Here is a 22790-nt window from a genome sequence, read left to right as displayed (position 1 = left end):
AATCATTAAAACAAATAATTATAAAAAAATAATTGCCATGGAATGTGTGAAAATGTACAAATATTTTTATTTAAATGTTAGCAAAAATCTTACACCACAGATAACCAACAAATGCCTTGATGACATCTATTTCACTTAAATTTTTAATATTTCATAGAATAAAGATAGCAAAGTAGTCAAAAATGGTCATTTCAGCCTCCATAGCCTTCATTTGTCATGCCAGTTAATTTAATCAAATAGACATTTATAAATGCATATAAAAATGCAGAAATGTAGATAAATTAAAATACTTAAGTTTCTCCAATCTGCACTGTAGATTTTTCAACAGAGGACAGATCTTCTTCATTCCTGAGTCTCCTAGTTTATTTCCACTCAGATCCAGCTCTGTCAGGTTTGAAGGATTTGAATTAAATGCTGAAATCAGATCAGCACAACGTTCTGCTGAAATACTGTTATTATTCAACCTGCAGAGAAAGAAACAAAGACATGAAATATTCTTTAGTTTATCTCAAAACCTTCTTTAATGTTTATTTATGTACAGTAACTGGTTTTCTGTGCCTTGTGTTTGTTTTAGTTTGACTTTGAGTTTAGTTCAGGGTTTATACACATTTTTTTCCCAAAAATGTTTTTGGACAATAGTCATGACCTAATGTTCCATTATTTAATGAAAATGAAAATTTTTTCAAATTATAGTACATTAACTCAAATTAATGACTAGTAATGCTAATTACTATGCTTTCTATTTGTTTTTGGAAGCTGTTCTCTTTCATAATTGTTTACATTCACTTAAGACAAAACCGAGGATCAAAACAGAGTGCTTACGAGGATACTCGCTAGGATGGCCATTTTGACGTCATTTTGTGTATTTGGCTGCTTAAGTGCAACAAGCTGCATTTTAGAGTCCTGCATTTTAGCTCGAGCCCAACGGGCCCCAATTTATTTACAGCTTCGGGACAATTTTCAGGCCATAGCTCAGACACGGGCTGGGCCTAAGGTTTGTTTTAGGCCTCCTCCTTATTTTTATATTTTAGATATATCCATCAGTTATTATGGTGCTGAAAAGGATTTACAGTAGCAGCATTTGTAGCTGGTGGAAACAACACGAGTCCAGGCTACTGCGACTGTCAAGACTGGCTTAGTGTTTAGTGTCCAGCCAAAAGCGGCGAGCGCATGCAACAGGCCAAAGCTTTTTGTTTTTGATTTGAATTATTTCAGTTGTAATTTAAAGCTTTCTAGATATATTTATCATGTCTGTGAGGCAATTTTTCACTGAGTTTCGGTTAATCATCGTGACGTGCTCCTGCTCAAAACCGAGATGGCAGAAAGCACATCCTATTTGTTTTCTAAAAAAACGTTTGCTGATATTGTGAGTGCACACAAATAAAAGTAGACCCTTTACAGTCCCAATTAATGTATTGCTCTTACCTTTATAAACAAAAATGGCGTACTTTAAGTTGTTTCCACTATTATAATAAAAAATCTGGCTGCTTGGTCATTTTATGGATGTAACTGTACGCATATTCGTACCGAACCGTTTTGGTACTGGTCTTTCGGTTCGGTGTGCATGTGTAAGAACGAATACAGTATTTTATTTGATTTTTTCAGGAAAATCAAATAATAAATGGCATTTTGACAGTCTTTGATGTGGCAAGACGGATTGCTGTACAAACGCCTTGGAGAGCAACACTCATGCAGTTCTGTTTATTAACCCCTAGAATGCCAAAAGTTACGGACTCCAGCTTTATGCAAAAGAGAACTTTATTCGGCATTTGCACGTATGTGAGCACAGAACCCTGTCGACTTTAAAGTACTGGACAAGACTTAAAAACACATGCAAATACTTAATAATTGAAAATATTTTCAGAGTCCAAAACGTCGGAGTCCGAGTCAAGTCTGAGTAAAATGCATCCGAGTCCGCTAAATATTGTACTTGAGACTGGACTCGAGTACGAGTCCGATTACCTCTAGTCAATAGTGTACTTATAGCTATAACTACAGACATTACTTACAGATGTAATCACATGCAGGTATTTTTAAATATAAATACAATATAAATTATTGTATCTACACAATAAGTGCATTGTTTCAAATTATTAATTTAAATGTTAGTACATAGCAGTTGATGACACTTGATATAAAGTGAGTCCAATACTTCAATGCAAAGTGTAAATTTGAAACTTATGTAAACTACTCACTGAATTTTGTTGAACTGACAGTGTTTATCCTGCAATAGAGCAAAGAGCTGATTCACTGTTTTTAATTCAAGTTTATGTCCACTCAGATTCAGCTCTCTCAGGAGTAATGGTTTTTTACCCAGAACTTCACCAATGTACTGACAGGCTTTCTCTGCAGCAGGACCCAAAAACCTGCAGAAGGGAAGATGAAGCAGGATTCAATTAAACTGAACTTGGTGTAACCAGTAGTCAGTTTTTGTTTATCATGAAATCACTTTAATACAATAAGCTGCTCAATTTGTTGTTGCACCAAAGTTAATGAAAACAATATTTTTATGAATAATTAAACTGCATATATATATATATATTGTATTATTTCATCACATCTCACTTCAGTGTCCTCAGTTTGCAGTTTGGATCCTGTAGTAAATCATCGAGCTCCTTCACTCCTGATTGTCCAGGATCATTTCCTCTCAGATTCAGCTCTATCAGTATAAGAATTAATGTGTTTTGCAGTGCAGTTTCCTTGAGTTAATAGTTTTGCAGTTTACTTCAGTTAAGAGTGTGATGGCATAGTTCTAGATAAGAATGTTTTCTCCTGTGTGTTATCTGCCTTTTTCAGGGTTGTCTGTCGGCAGGGAACCAGTTGGATGCGGCTGCACTCTCTTCTTTTTGTTTATTCTCTCATCCAGCTGCTCTGGACTATCTGTATTCTTCCATACCGTGTATAGAAGTGCTTCTTAATTTTGTATGAACACGCCTACATGAAGGCTTATGTGAGTGTGATGTATAAAAGATGGGATTGCCCCTTCTTTAGTAGTAGAGAACAATAAACCACTTGTGCTTACATCTGGAGTGTTGTTGTCTATTCCAAGCGCTTGTTGCTAATCCACTCGACAGACGAAGAAAGCTGCAGTGACCCAGAGTAGAGTTCTTACAATTTGGTGACCCCGACGTGATGTCTCTGATCAGGTAAGACAAGTTTGGTTGACTACCTGATTAGTGACATTATTGTTTTGATGCGTAGTCGGATAAGACAAAGTATAGTTTGACTATCTGTATACTGACGCAGGAATACCCTCAGCGAGAGGCTGGGAAGAGCGCGCTAAACAAATAGAAAACGAAATCAAAAGTGAAAGTGTGGGTCGTCACGAGTTTCGGTCTGTCTTGTGGGGAGGCTAATATCTGTCATAGGAACCACCTATCCTAAACCAACTCCTGGCGAAACACCAAATGATTGGATGAATAGATGTAGTTGGGGGTTTTATACAAATCTCTGGGTAGATAATTTGGCGGGGTGGACCGAAGCCAATGGGATGTATCCTACATATCCGCGAACGGGTTCTTTTGACCCAAATCATATGGCACAAGCCTTTCGATTGACATATAAGGGCGAGGGCGACCCTGATTGGGACCAAAAGTATATGAAAGACGGGTATGATGTTTGGTTGAAGATGCAAACTGTGTGGAACGATAAACAAGGCATTTCGCTGCCGAAATCGGTCAAGAATGTCGTGCCAAAAAATCCTAAGGGGAAGAGCGAGAAACAATTGTTAGTCGAGGCTGAGTCGAATTTGCAGAAAACCAAATTGATAAAAGCAACTAAACTCTATCCAGAATTACCGTCTATTTCCTCATTCCCGCCATGCGCGCCGCCGTTTTACCCTGCACCCGCGCCTAGCGTGCCCGCGCCTCTTACTTCCGCGCGCCCCCCCGCGTCCCCGTCAGCACCCGTTGAGAAAATAAATGAAGCTCATTTGTGGATAGCAAAACGGCAGAGCCATATAGAGATAACTCCGCCGTCCGTCTCGACTTTAAAAGATATTTTGAGCATGTTACCAGAAGTGGACAAACCATTACACTTCGTGGAAATGTTGATAAAATTGTCGCGCCACAGCCAATTTACTGGTGCCGATTATAAGTTTATAATCATGTCAAAAATGGGCAATAAGTACGATGAAACGCGCTTACTCGATATAATGAGAGACTCGATGTAGTTCCCTGTCTACACGCAGACAATGACGAGTCCCATACAAGGGCGGTAGAGGATGAGGAAGAAGACGGGGAGAGTAAAAAACCCTCGAGCGCTAAGAGGACCGCGAGTAGAATTTATTTTTTCTGGCGAGACAACCCTGACGCTTTAGCCACCCTCCAGAAGCAGCTGACTAAATTTCTTATAGGTGAGAGACACGCTAATCGAGACCTTTCACATGTGACTAACTGTAAACAGGAAAAGAAAGAACCTGTGCCCGTTTTCTTTAAGAGGTTTAAAGATGCGTGGATTCACTTAGGTGGATTAGCATTAGAGGAAAATGAGCCTGACTGCCTCTTTGTCTCCACCTTCCTCAACAATTGCTCACCAGAGTTTCAGCCTTTGCTGAAACTGCAGTTAACAGACCGTTCACGGTTAAGTGTTGATTCTGTAGGGATTGATGGTACCCCTTTCTTCACACCGCTCACACCGCCTTTAGAATTGAAAGTAGGCTCTTGCAGATTAAATCATAGATTTGTATATATGCCATCATGTTCTTATAATTTAATGGGAAGGGACCTAATGGCTGCCCTATGGGTAGAAATGAGGTTTAAAAATGGCAAACTGGTTGTACACACCTCGGACGAGGTGTGCAATGAAGTAGGCGCCCTGAACGGCCTGCAGGTGTCGCTGTTGTCCACCTGTCAACCTAAAACGTGGCCTGAGTTAGCACAATTACCAGCTAGTCTGTGGGCTGCCCATAAGGATGATGTAGGTACCGTCTCTTGTTCACCATAGACTGCCACTATTAAACACATCGATCGTGTATATATTAAACAATATCCTTTATCAGAGGACAAGGCAAAGGGAATAGATGTCATAGTGCATTCCATTTTGGAACAAGGTCAGCTTTTTCTGCGTCTCAGGGACCTGATGACCTTTGGCGTGACAATGATGGTCGCCTCTGTTTACCTGCGTCTGATTTACAGTTTCTCGTCCGCGAATTTCATGGTGCCACTCATCGCGGACGAAGAGGGGTACTAGAGACAATGCGAGATTTATTTTGCGTTGACCAATTACCACACACGGTTAATGACATGCTTGACAGATGTTTGGTTTGTGCTCAAAACAATATAAGCAAAGCTCCAGCAGAGCATCAACACCTGCCGAGGCCTAACCAACCACTTACTGACTGGCAGGTTGATTTTACACACATGCCCAAGAGGGGACCTTTTAGATACCTCTTGGTGTTTGTGGACAAATTTTCTAAGTGGGTGGAGGCCTTTCCATGTGCCAGAGAAAATGCCAACGTGGTAGTGCAGTTTTTAACCAAATAAATCATACCCAGGTATGGTATCCCAGTGTCAATAGATTCTGATAAAGGCACACCTTTTACATCAAAAGTGACACAGCAACTAGCTAAAGAGCTACAGATTGACTGGCGATTGCACGTACCCTATCATCCACAATCCTCGGCTTTTGTAGAGAGGACGAATAGGACCATTAAAGAAAAGAGAAGAAAAGCAATGGTCAGTATGAATACATCTGATTGGACAAGGGTCCTTCCAATTGTCTTAGCGGACCTAAGAATGATGCCTCAGCCAAATTTAGATAATCTATCACCCTATGAGGTGGTGATGGGCCGACCTTTTCCCATCCCTTGGCGCCACGGAATGGTAGGGATAGGTGTGGTAATAACTGATCACATGTCTGAGTATGCTGTAGGCCTAATAGACAAATTAACTGAGTTCTGGGAAAGGGTTAACATAAAACACCCTGCGGTCCCTAAAGCTAACTCACACCCCTTTGAAGTGGGTAATCAAGTATTGATAAAGAAACTAAAACCTGAGGGCCTTAATGACCCTTTGTACGATGGGCCTACAGAGATACTAGCTGTGACAAGAACGGCTGTTCTAACAGATCTTTTTCCACAGTGGATCCACGCAACTCGGGTGAAACCCATGAAATGAAGGAGATGAATTGTATATACTAACTTCTTTTGTTTTCCAGAGCAATAACCTGTATTGTCCTAGCTGGATTCATGGTACCCAACGCTTCAACGGAGGAGGCCAAAAGAAACCTCTTCTGGCAGTATGCCAACTGGACAGCGCGTCAACTGACCAATGCATCTTGTGTAGTGTGTCAGGAAGTGTTCAGCTCTGCAATAACCATATCCTTAAAACCCTTTTTATATAAATGTGACAGCCCGAATTTTACTGTGTTCTGTCCAGACTATGCAGGGAAAACATACATATGGTCTCCACAATGTAGAACGGAAGAGACCACCCCTGGTGGCCGATTGAATGTCAGCCGTAGTTATTGTACAATGAATAAAACAACCACATATAACAAAATTATATTTTACATCCTGTTGATGTAAAAATTAGCTTGGTTTTACCAGAAGGTTTTATGTTTCCTTATTGTTTTAATGGGACATCAGGTAAAAGCGTAACAGGTATAAGTGCTACAAATTGTAAACAAATAATACATGAGACAGATGGAGCACGTTACTGCCCAAGGTTCAAGAGGGGTTCGTGTGAGAAAAACACGACAAGGTGTACTGAAAGGGGGGAATTCTCCTCTCGCTGTTATACTTCTAAAAACCCTTCCTGCATCTCCCTGAACTTGTACTGTGAAAACCCCTGGCCAGCGCAAGGTGCAGTACTGGCCAATGACTGGTACTGGTACTGTGGTGAGGACACTGTCAACAACACTTACGAGATGAAGTGGACAGGTCTCTGTGCACCAGTACAGCTACAACATCGTGTGACTGTTATGCATATACAATGTGATTCGTTTTTCAGAAGCAAAAGGTCAGCTGACAACGAGGACGTCCCTGATGAACATCAGATGAGGTCACACTGGACTCGGTTCTGGAAGTCAATGATACCTCAGTTCGGCGTCTCAGACCTAATGAAACAACAGGACATCATGCATTATCGACTGGCATCATTTGTTAACAGCACCACAGTTGCACTGGCAGGGGTACAAGATGAACTGAGAGCGGTGAGACAAGTAGTGATGCAAAACCGTTTGGCACTTGATATGTTGCTTGCTCAGCAGGGAGGGGTTTGTTCGATAGTAGGTGATAAGTGCTGCACCTATATCCCATCGAATGATGAGCCTGAAGGGTCAATTGGCACAGCAGTAACAACAATGAAACAAATCTCATCACAGATATATGAGGATGAGCTAAAATCTAGAAATAACAATTGGAATTGGGGTATTCTCTCTAGCCTATTTGGCACGCTTGTACCTTATGTCTCAATGATAATACCGGTATTACTTATTTTGTTTTTATTGTGTATTTTTGGCCCATGTATTGTGAAATGTTTTACACAACGTATGTATACTATGGTGTCTGCTATCTCTGCAGGATATCGCCCGTTGCCACAAAAGGATAGAGGAGAATCCAGACTCTAGAGGAGAGTCTGGAAGAGGGGATTATAAGAATTAATGTGTTTTGCAGTGCAGTTTCCTTGAGTTAATAGTTTTGCAGTTTACTTCAGTTAAGAGTGTGATGGCATAGTTCTAGATAAGAATGTTTTCTCCTGTGTGTTATCTGCCTTTTTCAGGGTTGTCTGTCGGCAGGGAACCAGTTGGATGCGGCTGCACTCTCTTCTTTTTGTTTATTCTCTCATCCAGCTGCTCTGGACTATCTGTATTCTTCCATACCGTGTATAGAAGTGCTTCTTAATTTTGTATGAACACGCCTACATGAAGGCTTATGTGAGTGTGATGTATAAAAGATGGGATTGCCCCTTCTTTAGTAGTAGAGAACAATAAACCACTTGTGCTTACATCTGGAGTGTTGTTGTCTATTCCAAGCGCTTGTTGCTAATCCACTCGACAGACGAAGAAAGCTGCAGTGACCCAGAGTAGAGTTCTTACAATCAGGTGTGAAGGGTTTGATCTCAGAGCTGAAGCCAGAGCTTTATAACCTTCTTCAGTGATGCTGCAGTCTGAAAGTCTAGAGAAAATATATATTTTTTTATTTAAAATATAATAAAATTTATTATACAATATCACTGCAAAAAAGATTTTATATAAAGTCAAATGCATTTTATTTTATAATTAGTGAAAAGCAATTCATCATCTGGCAAACATTATTTCCTGTTTATTTAGTTTCCTGAAGTAATATTTTAACTTTGAACAAAAAAAAAAAAAAAAAAAAAATCAAAGTTAATCTCACTCACCTGAGTATCTTCAGTGTGCAGTTTGTATTTTCTAATCCGTTCTGGAGTTTCTTCACTCCTGAATCCTGCAGATTATTGTTGCTCATGTCAAGTTCTTTCAGACTGGAGTTTGATCTCAGGACTGTAGCGAGAGCTGAACAGCTTTCCTCTGTTAGACCACAACCACGCAGACTAAAATTATGAACAAGAGAGAATTTATAAACCCAAAGTACTCGATGCCAATATTCTGTGATTACTGGAAATTATTTTGCTTTGATCACCTGATTTCTAAGACACTTTAAATCTACAATAATAAATACTACACACAATACTCTATAACATACAATAATAAATACTACTCATAATAAAAAACATAATACTCACAACAGTACGTTGAGCTGACAGTGTTTATCCTGCAGTAGAGCAGTGATCTGATTCACTCGTGTGTCTCCTAGTTCACGTCCACTAAGATTCAACTTTCTCAGCAGTAACAGGTTTTTAATATTAAAATCATTAGTCAGATATGTACAGGCTTCGTTTGCTTCAGGACTTTGTAACAACCTGGACATAGTAGAAGTACAATGACATTACCTGCCATGTAGTGATATATTTTGACAATGTTGTGAAAGGGATGTTAGTAATTTCAAAACTTTATAAATGCCCTTTGACAGTTTAATTCTCTTCAAGCTAAAATTTCTTTAAGACTGTTAAACATTATCATCAGAAGGATACTCACCTTAGTGTTTTCAGCATATAGGACTGATTCAGTTGAACATTAATGAGCTCCTCCACTCCTGATTGTCCAGGATCATTTCCTGTGAGATCCAGCTCTATCAGGTGTGAAGGGTTTGATCTCAGAGCTGAAGCCAGAGCTTTATAACCTTCTTCAGTGATACTGCAGCCTGAAAGTCTACAAAAAAAAGTAAAAACACAAATTAAAATTTACTTTGCAGTTGAGATTAATTACTGTAAAATCACTAAATATGATTAAATCACACTACACCTTATCACAAATGCTAATAAACCAAGGTTTTATTCTGCCATTAATGTGTGAGCTTAATTATTTGGTCACCAGAAATCAGTTATTGGTCACCAGGAATATGTTAGTGTTGCATATGTGGTTTGAGTTCTAAATTTGATCTTAAAGAAATGACATGAGAAATCAAATTTGCCTTGATCTTTTGACATAAGAGGACTTTGTATCATTAAAATTTCCTGCATCTTTCATAGTTTATCCTTCTTATCCTCCTCATTATAAACAAAACATTTATTTAATGAAGCTACAAAAATGGCTTGTGTGAATATGAGGCAGCATGCAACATCACAAGGGCAAATACATTTCCAGAACAAGACATCGACAAATAGTCATTAGGGGTGGCATGGTACACAGATGTCATGGTTCGATACGTACGTCGGTTCGGGGGTCACGCTTTGATATGATTACGGTACAACAGAAAAAAAAAGAAAAAAAAAAAAAAAATCTACTATGCTCAGTTTATTTTCATTTATTTTGAACAGACAGTAGTGCAAATTACTATTTTTTCCACCTAGATGTTAAAATACTAAATATTATAACATGTTATATAAAATCTTTTTTGTTTTCACTGTGAGTGTACACAAAAGCAGACCTTTATACAGTGATTATTAATAAGACAATAACCCCTGGTTTCACAGACAAGGCTTAAGCCTAGTCCTAGACTAAAATATAAATCTGAGCCGTTTCAACTTAAAGAAACTTGCACTGATTGATCTTAAAACATGTCAGTGCCTTAGTTTTGTCTTAAGAATGCACCCAACGGTACCTTTTTTCGGTACTTTACTCTGTGTAACAGCAAAACATTTATTCCAGTGAAAAAAATAAGTCCAAAACAATTTCAACATTTTGAAGAATAGGGCCCAACAATTTTTCTTTTTTTGTCTTCCAGAAATTCTTGTGTTTTATTTTTTATGATAATCAAATGAAGGCATGAAACATTTATTTATTTTTAATCAGATGAAAATGAAACCCTTTTATTTTTTGGCAAACAGACAGAGGTTTACTGTTAAAATGAATACATGGTAGAACAATTGTGGGAATATTCCTTTAAACAAGTTTTAATAATAATTGTATTTTTTCTACAATTAAGTGGTTAATGTGGTTGTAATAATTATTTTTATCATTTAATTGTTTTATTAAAATTTGTCTGTAAATGGAATATATAAAGATGTACATTATCCTGTACAAAAGTAATACAAGAGTAATATATTTCTGTTACATGTTAAACAGCACTTATTTTGACAGGTTCCCGTGAAGTTTGTGTGTATGATATGACGCTAGTTTTCTTCAAATGAAACGGTCAAATTCTCATGAAGTGACTCTAACAGCCTGTAAGTTCATGTGTTCATGTAGTGAGATGCAGAGGCCGAAAACCGTGAGTTCACGTGTGCTTCAGTATTTGTGAAGTAAACAGAACCGCGTCTCTGCCATTCATACATACCGAGGCTAACGGAATTATTATTAATGCAGGATTCATATTTAAACCATCTTTTAGCGTTTTAATATTCACATACACTAGTTCATATTGCGATTCCAATTAAGTTACAGACCTTCTATTCATCCAAAAATTGACGAATTCCGTTGCACTCTGCGCTATAGAGTAAATTCCGTTTTTATGAATGGACTCAATATGACCCTAGAAATGTAAGCACACTTCAGAACATTTTGGTTTGCCCTGTGTGTTGTGTTTTAAAGAGTTGCAGGGACATCATGTCACAGGGTCTCTCTCTCTCTCATATGCGCCCAAATGCGTCCTCAGTACCAATTTGGTACCAAATGATTTAATGTGAATCGGTACTCGGTAGTACCGACGCAATTCGGTCGGTACCCTTAAAAGTACAGAGTTCGGTAGCAAACCTTAGCGCGCACAAACAAAAACACACACACCAGTTCCAGCATTGCTAACTTGACAGCGCAGTTGGTACTTTATCAAAATTAAATACAGTGAGCCAAACATCAGCGCGCCTCTGTGTCACCGTTGGAACCTGACCGAAGTACAAAGCCTTCAATTTACATGATAAATAATAGTTTAGCATTCAGATATGTTCGTTACATTGCAAATATTATGGACTATTTGGATTTGTGCCGAATGAGAGAGGTAGGATACACGAGCACAAAGCCCCATTTCCCAAACAGTTGAGTGCACAAGCCTTTAAAGTATACTCCCTTGTCAGTCTATGTAAGAGACGCGTTCAGAATCAGCACATGGTCACTGTCTAGGGGGCTTTGCTTTCAAGTGCGTAAGCCTGCGTTCCAATGTGCATACTATCCACCATAAATTCTATGTGATATTAGTAATTTTCAATACAATTTAGGGCAGATAGGGTGGATATTATGCACACTGGGACGCAGGGCAAGGCTAGAAGGGATACAGATGGCGCTATGGCATTCGCTGTTCTTCTGCTGGCGGTTATCAAACAGTGTTGCATTACTGCGGGCGCCCCTTCTGGATTGGGGTGAATTGCCTGTATTCGTCGTAAGGTCTCATGCACCAAACAGAGATCTCCGTACCATGACGGTTTGAATACATGTACCGTGCCACCCCTAATAGTCATACATCATTGCACCATAGGCCCTACCTTTATGTCTCTGCACAGACTTCATAGGGATCACAGAATCAGAAACAAGTGGATGGTTTATTTTTAATGCATCTGAGGATTGTGTGTGTGTTTTTTCCCCTGAGTATTTGACTACAGATTGCTTTGTAAATGAGGCACAGTGTAATGGAGAGTTTGCAAATATTGGGCATGAAGTGTGAATCTTATTGGTTGGTCAGTTTTCTATATAGTGGGATGGAAAATAGAAAACCTTTCTATTAAAAAAAACAAAACACTGACGTTCATGTTGTTCTGAATGATCAGCTGTTTATTCAAATTGGAAAGTCTTACATTTTTTCCTACGTCTGTAGGCTAGCAGATTAAATAATTAGATAATATTTCTATGATTGCTGTGGTGTTGAGTGTATCTGATGGTGAAATGCACTCACTTGAGTATCTTCAGCTCACACACAGGATTCTTCAGTCCCTCACAGATCTCTTTGACTCCTGAGTCCAGCAGACGGCTGTTGTTCAGGTTCATCTCTTTCAGGATGGTTTTGGAGGAGAGAACAGTAGCTAGAACTGAACAGTTTTTCTCCGTCAGCTCACAATTATTCAACCTGAACACAAAAACAGCATTATTTATTATTCAGCACATATTCAACACACATCAGATCAACAGATCTTCATATTTGGTTGGTGGTGGTTGAGGAGAGACCCCCCCCCCCCAACATGATTGTAAAGCACTTTACAGCAATACACAAAGCGCTATATAAATGCATCATTCATTCATTCATATTTGTTCACACATGCGACTGTTTATTTATTATAAAAGTCTGTCAGAAGTTAAAATGTATAAATCATGTTCACTCACTTCATTTTCTCCACTTTGCTATGAGAGTCCATCAAAAGAGCAGAGAGTTTCTCCCCATCCAGATCTCCTAATTTATCTTCACTCAGATCCAGTTCTGTCAGTAATAATGGACTTATTTGCAGAACTTTAGTGAGATACTCGCACGCTTCCTCTGCAGCAGGACTTTTCAAAAACCTGCAGGAAGTAGAAGACAATTCTAGATACATAATCGTGTTGTAATTTTATAGCTTTTGCTGCTCCCGTGCTGCTTACAGGTGGAATTCAACAAACACAAATATTCCCCACTAATATGTTTCCATAGTTAATGTATTGGTGTGATGTTCAAATAGTTTTTTTAGTTGTTCCTTGAGTTTGAAATTTTAGGTTTAATTTTACATTTATAAACTAATGTTCACTAAAGGGAGCACAGAGCTTTTTGGGTGACAACCAAATAAGAAATATCCAACGTTTTCTTTAATGAATAATTGTTTATATATGTATATATTTTATATATTTATCTAAATATATGTTTCGGTTGGTACTGATTGATGATAACTTGAATTTAGTAAATATAAACAATACTCTTTTTTGGTGTGTGAAAAATGGACATAAGCAGCAATCCCAACTAAATTGTACTGTTTAGTGCTTAGATATTTTGTGATGTCATCCTACACTAATTTGAATGTTTATGGCATTGGTGTAAATTGCTTAATTTTTTACAAAATGTGCAAGTTTTGCTAAACTCCACCATTTTCATCAGGTTCAGTAGAAGTGTTGTAATTAACTGATTGCACTGTGCTGTTAATACAATGACTTTATAGCTTATGCTAACAAATACTTGATCCTGCCCATTTTAATCTTCCAGATTGTGTGATGTGATTAATTAAAATGGATCAATACAAGACATGGAATATCAACTGATTATTAACGTTTTGTTGTTGATTAGTGATGTTTGTTCACCATGGTTACAGGTTATTTTAAAGTATAATTTTAATAAATATTCAATAAATATTTATGCATTTTTTTAATAAATATTTAATAAAGGTTTTGATCACCTGATGGTGAATTTATAGTGTCCATCCTCTAGTAAATCATTGAGCTCCTTCACTCCTGATTGTCCAGGATCATTTCCTGTGAGATCCAGCTCTATCAGGTGTGAAGGGTTTGATCTCAGAGCTGAAGCCAGAGCTTTATAACCTTCTTCGGTGATACTGCAGTCTGAAAGACTAAAAAATTGTATGAACAAATTTTTGCCATGGAGTGTGCAAAAATCTATGCCAATATATATACTAGTTTGTTCGATCAAACAAGAAGAGATGTTAGGCAGCACATTAGCCTCAGTCATAGTGTAAATGAGATAAAAGTAGTGAACTGAAAACTGAGGTTTCAGCCTCTAGTCTTTTTTTCCAGTCAGATTTTTTTCATTTAAGCAAGTTAAATTAACCTGAAAACATGAATAACTGTATATAACAGGGTTCCTCAAATCTTTCCCTGGAGGTCCAATCTGCTGCAGAGTTTAGCTCCAACCCTGATCAAACTCACCTACCTGTGATTTTCTAATGATCTTGAAGACTCTGATAGATCAGGTGTGTTTGATTAGGGTTAGAGCTAAACTCTACAGGAGTGGGCCAGAATTGAGAATCCCTGGTATATAATATAAACATGCATAAATGTAAATGTAATTACATACTTCAATTTCTCCAATCTGCATTGAGGATTTTCCAACAGAAGACAGATCTTATCCATTCCTGAGTTTTCTAGTTTATTTCCACTCAGATCCAGCTCTATCAGGTTTGAAGGATTTGAATTAAATGCTGAAGTCAGAGCAGCACAACCTTCTGCTGTAATACTGTTATTATTCAGCCTGCAGAGAAAGAAAACAAAGACACAATTTTTTGTTTATTTCAGACACAACACACAACAAGAGTAACAGAAGGATAAATCCATCCATCTCTCTCTCTCTCTCTCTCTATATATATATATATGATAGATCAACTATTCTCAGTACTCAAATACTTCAAAGATCAACAATTACTTTTTTTCATTAGACTTTCAAAATTACATTTAAAATTTTATGTGAAGTACAAAAAGTGAAATACGTCAGTGTGTTAAGTTGACAGTGTTTATCCTGCAGTAGAGCAGTGATCTGATTCACTCCTGTGTCTCCTAGCTTTCGTCCACTCAGATTCAGTTCTCTCAAGAGTAACGGGTTTTTATCCACAATTCCAGTCACATACTGACAGGCTTCATCTGCAGCAGGACTCAAACACCTGGAGAAAGGAAGATGAAGCATGATTCAATTCAGTTCCTACAAAGACTTGATGAAAAATAACATGATTCTCTATGTGAAATTATTTAATTTTTGCTTTAGTGAAATAATGTGGATATATTTTTTTTTTTGTTATTACTTCATCACATCTCACCTCAGTGTCTTCAGTTTACAGTTTGGATCCTGTAGTAAATCACTGAGCTCCTTCACTCCTGATTGTCCAGGATCATTTCCTGTGAGATCCAGCTCTATCAGGTGTGAAGGGTTTGATCTCAGAGCTGAAGCCAGAGCTTTATAACCTTCTTCAGTGATACTGCAGTCTGAAAGTCTATAGGCATACAAAAAGAAACAAATAGTCTTAAAATCAAATAATTAATCCTTTAATAAAAAGATTTCAATATAAGGGTTATGTCATTAGGATATTTATAATTCCAAGCAAATAAGAGAGAAATAAATGTATGTGTCTTTTTCAGTAATGTAATTGACTTTGCTAACTTTGTGATAACTGGCTGGATGTACATTATCCCTTACTTGGCTTATAGTGTGTTCATTTCACACCCCATTTACTGGCCAATTTTGGGATTTATACTGATTCATGATTAGATTCACCAAACTCTAACCTGAGTATCTCTAGTTTGCATTGTGAATTTCCCAGTAGAGTGGAGATTTCAGACACTCCAGAGTTTTCTAGTTTATTTCCACTCAGATCCAGCTCTATCAGGTTTGAAGGATTTGAATTACATGCTGACATCAGAGCAGCACAACCTTCTTCAGTAATGCAGATGGAATTAAACCTGTAAAAGAGAAAAAAAGACAGATAATACATTTATCAGTTTTCTTGTAGTAGTTGGCCTGTTTTACACATTGGCTAAATTACTTACTTCAGCTTTTTCAGTCTACACTGTTCATTCTTAAAAAGAACCGAGAATATCTTCATTCCTGAGTTTCTGAGTTTAGTCCCACTCAGATTCAGTTCTGTCAGATTTGAAGGGTTTGAATTTAAAGCTGCAGTCAGAACACGACATTCTTCTTCTGTGATATCGCTGTTATTCAGACTGTGTTAAAAGAAAAACGAGTTGCTCTTTGATGATGACATTACAAAAGCATTCAGTAATTGTCCACTAAGTGTTTTCTGGTATAAGATACATAGAACACACCCAGCGACAAGTTTACAAGTATTAAAAGGTGTCATCATAACATTAATACTCACATCAGTGTGTTGAGTGTACAGTGTTTATCCTGCAGTAGAGCAGTGATCTGATTCACTCGTGTGTCTCCTAGTTCATGTCCACTCAGATTCAGCTCTCTCAGGAGTAACGGGTTTTTACCCACAATTCCTTTCAAATACTGACAGGCTTCATCAGCAGCATGACCCAAAAACCTGCAGAAGAGAAGATGAACCAGGATTCAATTCAGTTCTCTACAAAATATGGGAAAAAAACAGCATTTGATTTTGATGGAAAACAGAGTGAGATCGGCAATTGACTTTGATGTCTCAGTAGGGCTGGGTGATAGATCAATATTGGAAATAATAAATCCATGATATTTAACTTTTGAATATTTTTTCATATTTACATGTAGCCTACACTTACACTATCTGTGATGTTAAAACCAGTAGTTTCATCTACTAACCTTACTTAAGTCCATGCGTTGCTTGTGGTGTATTTTTCATCCATATTTTAATTTATTCAGTACAAAAATTATTTTGTGCAGCACATTATTTAAAAATAATGAATAAATAATGCAATGTTTTGTTGTAAATTATATTTCTTATTGATATTGATGTTTTTGATCTTTTAGATTTTAAAAGACTAAATTGTTAGTTTAATTAATTTCATTGAACACCATTTCTAATAAATGTTTTGCTATTAAATCATGAAACAATACAGAAAAAGGAAAACAGATTCTGATGGAGCGCTGATTTAGAAAGTAGCTTACTTTATGGAGCTTATGTGTTAAAAAAAACAAGCTATGTTTACATTTATTCTCACAGTCTAACAAGCATGTGGAATACATTTCATTCCCCATTAATATTATGAAATAAATATTGTGATAAGTATTGATATCGAATAATATGGAAAAAAAATATTGTCCAGCCCAATCCATTATAAACTAGGTAAATATTTTTTCTATGAAAAATAGCCAGCGTATCATTTATTTTGTCTTGTTTCATCACATCTCACCTCAATGTCTTCAGTTGATAGTTTGGATCCTGTAGTAAATCACTGAGCTGCTTCACTCCTGATTGTCCAGGATCATTTCCTGTGAGATCCAGCTCTATCAGGTGTGAAGGGTTTGATCTCAGAGCTGAAGCCAGAGCTTTATAACCTTCTTCAGTGATACTGCAGTCTGAAAGTCTACAGTAAAAAAGATAAAAACATATTTAATCTGACAGAAACTGTTTACTGCAGTAATTTAAGATTGGACAAAGGGTATGTTTTAAGGGTAATTTTTACTCACCTGAGTTTCTGCAGTGTGCAGTTTGTATTTTCTAATCCGTTCTGGAGTTTCTTCACTCCTGAATCCTGCAGATTATTGTTGCTCATGTCAAGTTCTTTCAGACTGGAGTTTGATCTCAGGACTGTAGCGAGAGCTGAACAGCTTTCCTCTGTTAGACCACACTTACGCAGACTAAAATGATGAACATGAGAAGGAGAATTTATAAACACAAAGTACTTGATGCCAATATTCAGTGATTACTGAATATTGGTCACCTGATGTCTTTAACATACTTAAAATCTCTTTGATTATGACATTACAAAAGCATTCAGTAATTGTCCACAGTGTTTTCTGGTATAAGATACATAGAACACACCCAGCGGCAAGTTTACAAGTATTAAAAGGTGTCATCATAACATTAATACTCACATCAGTGTGTTGAGTTTACAGTGTTTATCCTGCAGTAGAGCAGCGATCTGAATCACTTGTGTGTCTCCTAGTTCATGTTCACTCAGATTCAGCTCTCTCAGGAGTAATGGGGCTTTAATTTGAAGAACTTCATTTAGATATTTACAGGCTTCATCTGCACTAGGACTTAACAACCTGGACACAGTAGAAATACATTGATATTACCTGCCATACAGTGATTTATGTTCACAATCTTGTGATACAAACTGTAACAATTTAAAAGCTTTTACAAATGTATTTTTGACAATTTAATTATTCTTCAGCAAAAATTTTACTTTATTATCTTAAGAACACTCACCTCAGTGTCTTCAGGTGACAGTTTGGATCCTGTAGTAAATCACTGAGCTGCTTCACTCCTGTTTGTCCAGGATCATTTCCTGTGAGATCCAGCTCTATCAGGTGTGAAGGGTTTGATCTCAGAGCTGAAGCCAGAGCTTTATAACCTTCTTCAGTGATACTGCAGTCTGAAAGTCTACAGAATGTATTTTTGACAATTTAATTATTCTTCAGCAAAAATTGTACTTTATTATCTTAAGAACACTCACCTCAGTGTCTTCAGGTGACAGTTTGGATTCTGTAGTAAATCACTGAGCTCCTTCACTCCTGATTGTCCAGGATCATTTCCTGTGAGATCCAGCTCTATCAGGTGTGAAGGGTTTGATCTCAGAGCTGAAGCCAGAGCTTTATAACCTTCTTCAGTGATACTGCAGTCTGAGAGTCTACAGAAAAAAAACAAAACACAAAAAAACTTCACATTGTGGTTTAAGTTAATTCATTGCTGCACAATAGTCTGATCACCAAAACATGACAAATCACATTAGAGCTTTAAACACAGGAAAGCCACTTCATTATATGTGGATTGATTAATGAATTACAATTTATTAATGGTCAGAAAGAGTCTGTGATTGTTTCATGTGTGTAGTTAAATTTGATTCTAAATGTAAGAAAAACATAACTGTATAGCAGTGTTATACTTATTACATGGTTTTATAGTATTTATAGTTTTTTTTGTGTGTGTATCTAGAGAAACAGATCATATGGTTTAATATGGATAGTATGATTTCTGTTTGAAAATTTACAAACTAGTCTACAGATGTATGGGCATATTTGGTCTCTTGGTCTCGTCTTGCATCTTGCATCAGATTTGCTATCTGACAGAATTTTCATATTCCATTCACACTTTGCCACATAAATGTGGCTCTGCAAATACATTTATGTGCTTCATGGAAATTCATGTGGTTTAAATCACAAGATGTATTTCCAGATGTTGCTGGCCAAGCGTAAATGCATCTTAAATCACCTCTTCAAGTGGTTTGAGTTATCGGATCACAAGTAGTCTCAAATGCATTCTGGATGGCATTTACACTAAGTTTTATTATCAGATATCTATTCAATCAGTGAAAAGCATTAAGTTGTCAAGTGTAAACAGGCCCTTACGTTTTTCTCCATCTATGGAGGCGACAGATTGAACAAATATATAACATTCCTCCAATGATCAGTGTAACTGATGGTGAAATATACTCACTTGAGTATCTTCAGCTCACACACAGGATTCTTCAGTCCCTCACAGATCTTTCTGACTCCTGAGTCCAGCAGACGGCTGTTGTTCAGGTTCATCTCTTTCAGGATGGTTTTGGAGGAGAGAACAGTAGCTAGAACTGAACAGCTTTTCTCTGTCAGCTCACAGTTATTCAGCCTGAACAGAAAAACAGATTTATTATTTACATACAAAGTACACATCGGATCAACAGCACTTCATATCTGCTCTCACATGTGACTGACAGTCTTTATAATGAATAAACTGAAGATAGATGTATAAATCATGTTCACTCACTTAATTATCTCCACTTTGCTATGAGAGTCCATCAAAAGAGCAGAGAGTTTCTCCCAATCCAGATCTCCTAATTTATCTTCACTCAGATCCAGTTCTGTCAGTAATAATGGATTTGTACCCAGTACGTCAGTGAGATACTCAAACGCTTCCTGTGCAGCAGCACTTTTCAAAAACCTACAGGAAGTAGAAGAGAAGTTATCGTTATGAAAACAGTCTCCAGTTTCATTGAGAAAATATATATTATACAATTAAGGAAGAAAATAATCAGAAAACAATAATTTTGCAAATTATGCTTTTACATAATTTATGTTTAATGAAACCCATGCAATTCAGTTGTGTAAGTGGTGAACTGCTTTGCAATTCTCTGTGTTCCTCTTCCTGTCTTTCTAATGCTGCACCAACTAATTTATCCCCTCTGCCTACTTACTTACAGCTTACATCACATCTATGTCTTATTTTTAGATATAGGAAGACAATTATGACCTTATTCTCTCTAATGCAAAGTGTCCATCCTGTAGTAAATCACTGAGCTCCTTCACTCCTGATGGTCCAGGATCATTTCCTGTGAGATCCAGCTCTATCAGGTGTGAAGGGTTTGATCTCAGAGCTGAAGCCAGAGCTTTATAACCTTCTTCAGTGATACTGCAGTTTGAAAGTCTAGAACAGGAATGTAAAATTCAGGTGATTAATCAGTTACTCCACAAATGTCCAGAACAAAATTAATCCATACAAACACAGATGGCAGAATATGGAGGCAAAAACATATATTAAACACATACAATACATATATATTTATATTCACATGAGTTTTTCTAGTTTCCATTTCTCTTTCAATCCATCAGAGAGCAGCTTCACTCCTGAATCCTGCAGATTATTGCTCAGGTCAAGATCCTTCAGACTGCTGGAGTCTGAACTGAGAACTGAAGTGAGAGCTGAACAGCTTTCATCTGTTAGTTTACACTTAATGAGCCTGAAAATAATACAAAAATATAAATAATGTCATCAAATATGTCATGTTCCTGTGATCACTGTGGTGTTGAGTATAGCTGATGGTGTAATGTACTCACTTGAGTATCTTCAGTTCACACACAGGATTCTTCAGTCCCTCACAGATCTCTTTGACTCCTGAGTCCAGCAGACAGCTGTTGTTCAGGTTCAGCTCTTTCAGGATGGTTTTGGAGGAGAGAACAGTAGCTAGAACTTGACAGCTTTTTTCTGTCCACTTACAATTATTCAGCCTAAACACAAAAACAGCATTATTTATTAGTCAGCACATATTTAACACACATCAGATCATCAGGTTTTCATTTATGCTCACACGTGACTGACAGTCTTTTATAATGAATAACCAGAGAGGTTTTAATGTATAAATCATGTTCACTCACTTCATTTTCTCTACTTTGCTATGAGAGTCCATCAAAAGAGCAGAGAGTTTCTCCCCATCCAGATCTCCTAATTTATCTTCACTCAGATCCAGTTCTGTCAGTAATAATGGACTTATTTGCAGAACTTTAGTGAGATACTTGCACGCTTCCTGTGCAGCAGGACTTTTCAAATACCTGCAGGATGTAGAAGATAATTTAGAATTTAGGTTTTTGGACAAGAGACATTATGTTTCCGCTCCTCAAGAGTTTTGGGGGTGGCTGCTGTAGAAGGCTTGTTCAGAGGGTGTTTAGCCAATGTGGAAAAAGAAATTAAGGCCACGTTTATAGTATTGCTTTCTCATTTTAGAACAGTGTTTTAGAATGAAAACAATCCTCGTCTACACTGGAGTTTTCTCTGCATCTCAGAAACGATCTCTGCCTACACTACACAACCTAAAACACATGTCACATGACCATCCATAGGTACAACTATAGAAATGCAAAGGTAGATTTCCTATTGGCATCAGCTGGTTAGCGTGTTACTCGCGGTTCCATTCGCGTTTCTATTCGCGCCTATTATTGTTTTCTTTTTTCTCGCTCCGTTTTCATTTCTCTCTTGCTCCGTTTTTCATGAGTTCATCAAACAACAGTGGTAAGTTAAGTTGGTATCATTCATCAGTCATGGTGAGTAATGGCTTCTTCTCCTGCTATTGTTGTTTGCACTTCATGTCACATGTATAGTTTCTCTCTCTCTGTCGGCGATGAGGGATTCACATGTGATAAATGCAGGGAAATAGTTAGGCTGACAGAGAAGATTTTAGAACTAGAGACACGCATCCAAACTTTAGTTGAGGATAGTAAGAATGTGAGGGCTGTAGATACGGCCTTGGATGCGACTAGCTCAGGGAGTCCTGTAAATTGTTCGGTTCCGGTAGATCCTGTGCAGCAGGGCAGCTGGGTGACTGTAAGGCGGCCTAGTCGCGGGTCAAAACACCGCTCTTCCGTTCCGATCAAAACATCAAACAGGGTCTCCCCACTCAGTGAGGCACCCACTGAGAAACCTGATGAAAGTGCTCTAATTATTTGCAATTCTATTGTACGGAACGTAAAAATAGAGACACTAGCCACCATAGAGCAAATTTAAAAGTGCTGGCTAATGCTAAACTGGGGCCCAGGTCAGGAAGCTGACAGACTGGCTAAACCGACCGTCTGCTAGCCACCTCACGTCACAGAAGTCAGATAATTCTCAGCACATACAGACTCCTTCACCTAGATATCACACTATAAAGACTGTGTCTGTCCCCGAACTAGAAAATACAGAAAACATCCAAACCAAATTAAGAGTAACAATTTAATTGATGTTCAACAAATAAAAAATGTTTACAATACAGAGAAACAATTGATAAAGCTTGACTTACTGAATATCAGGTCCCTTTCTACAAAAGCACTTTTTGTAAATGATTTGATCAATGATAATAATCTAGATTTGCTCTGTTTGACAGAAACATGGCTAAAACCAGATGAATACATTACTTTAAATGAGTCCACCCCCCAAGATTACTGCTATATAAATGAGCCACGTCTGAAAGGTAAAGGGGGAGGTGTTGCTACAATTTATAGCAATATTCTCAGTATTTCCTGGAGGGCAGGCTTTAAGTATAACTCGTTT

The 22790-nt window shown here is 37.6% G+C and overlaps 2 protein-coding genes across 2 annotated transcripts in view; both read right to left on the bottom strand.

Moving 5' to 3' along the window:
* The window catches only part of LOC306874989 (uncharacterized protein), a 30356-nt gene extending 23475 nt beyond the window's left edge, over window positions 1–6881 (bottom strand). The window contains exons 1-4 of the mRNA XM_079425337.1: window positions 6865–6881; window positions 2566–2659; window positions 2196–2366; window positions 291–464 (exon numbers count right to left, since the gene is read on the bottom strand). Coding sequence (XP_079281463.1) covers window positions 291–346 — 56 coding nt within the window. The 5' untranslated portion in view covers window positions 347–464; window positions 2196–2366; window positions 2566–2659; window positions 6865–6881. The remainder of the gene's footprint in view (window positions 1–290; window positions 465–2195; window positions 2367–2565; window positions 2660–6864) is intronic.
* Window positions 6574–14549, bottom strand: LOC306875022 (ribonuclease inhibitor-like). Its single transcript, XM_079425388.1, has 9 exons — window positions 14438–14549; window positions 13803–13973; window positions 12769–12942; window positions 12344–12514; window positions 9058–9231; window positions 8706–8882; window positions 8343–8513; window positions 7948–8116; window positions 6574–7056 (listed from the first exon to the last, which is right to left on the bottom strand). Exons 1-8 carry the CDS (start codon window positions 14491–14493, stop codon window positions 7984–7986), a joined length of 1227 nt encoding a protein of 408 aa, XP_079281514.1. The 5' UTR covers window positions 14494–14549; the 3' UTR covers window positions 6574–7056; window positions 7948–7983.
* Between the last annotated feature and the right edge of the window lie 8241 nt (window positions 14550–22790).

This window comes from Barbus barbus (assembly GCF_936440315.1).
Source record: "Barbus barbus genome assembly, chromosome: 9".
Classification (NCBI taxonomy): Eukaryota; Metazoa; Chordata; class Actinopteri; order Cypriniformes; family Cyprinidae; genus Barbus; species Barbus barbus.
Note: the sequence above shows the minus strand (reverse complement) of the source record. Positions and strands in the feature narration are given on the sequence as shown.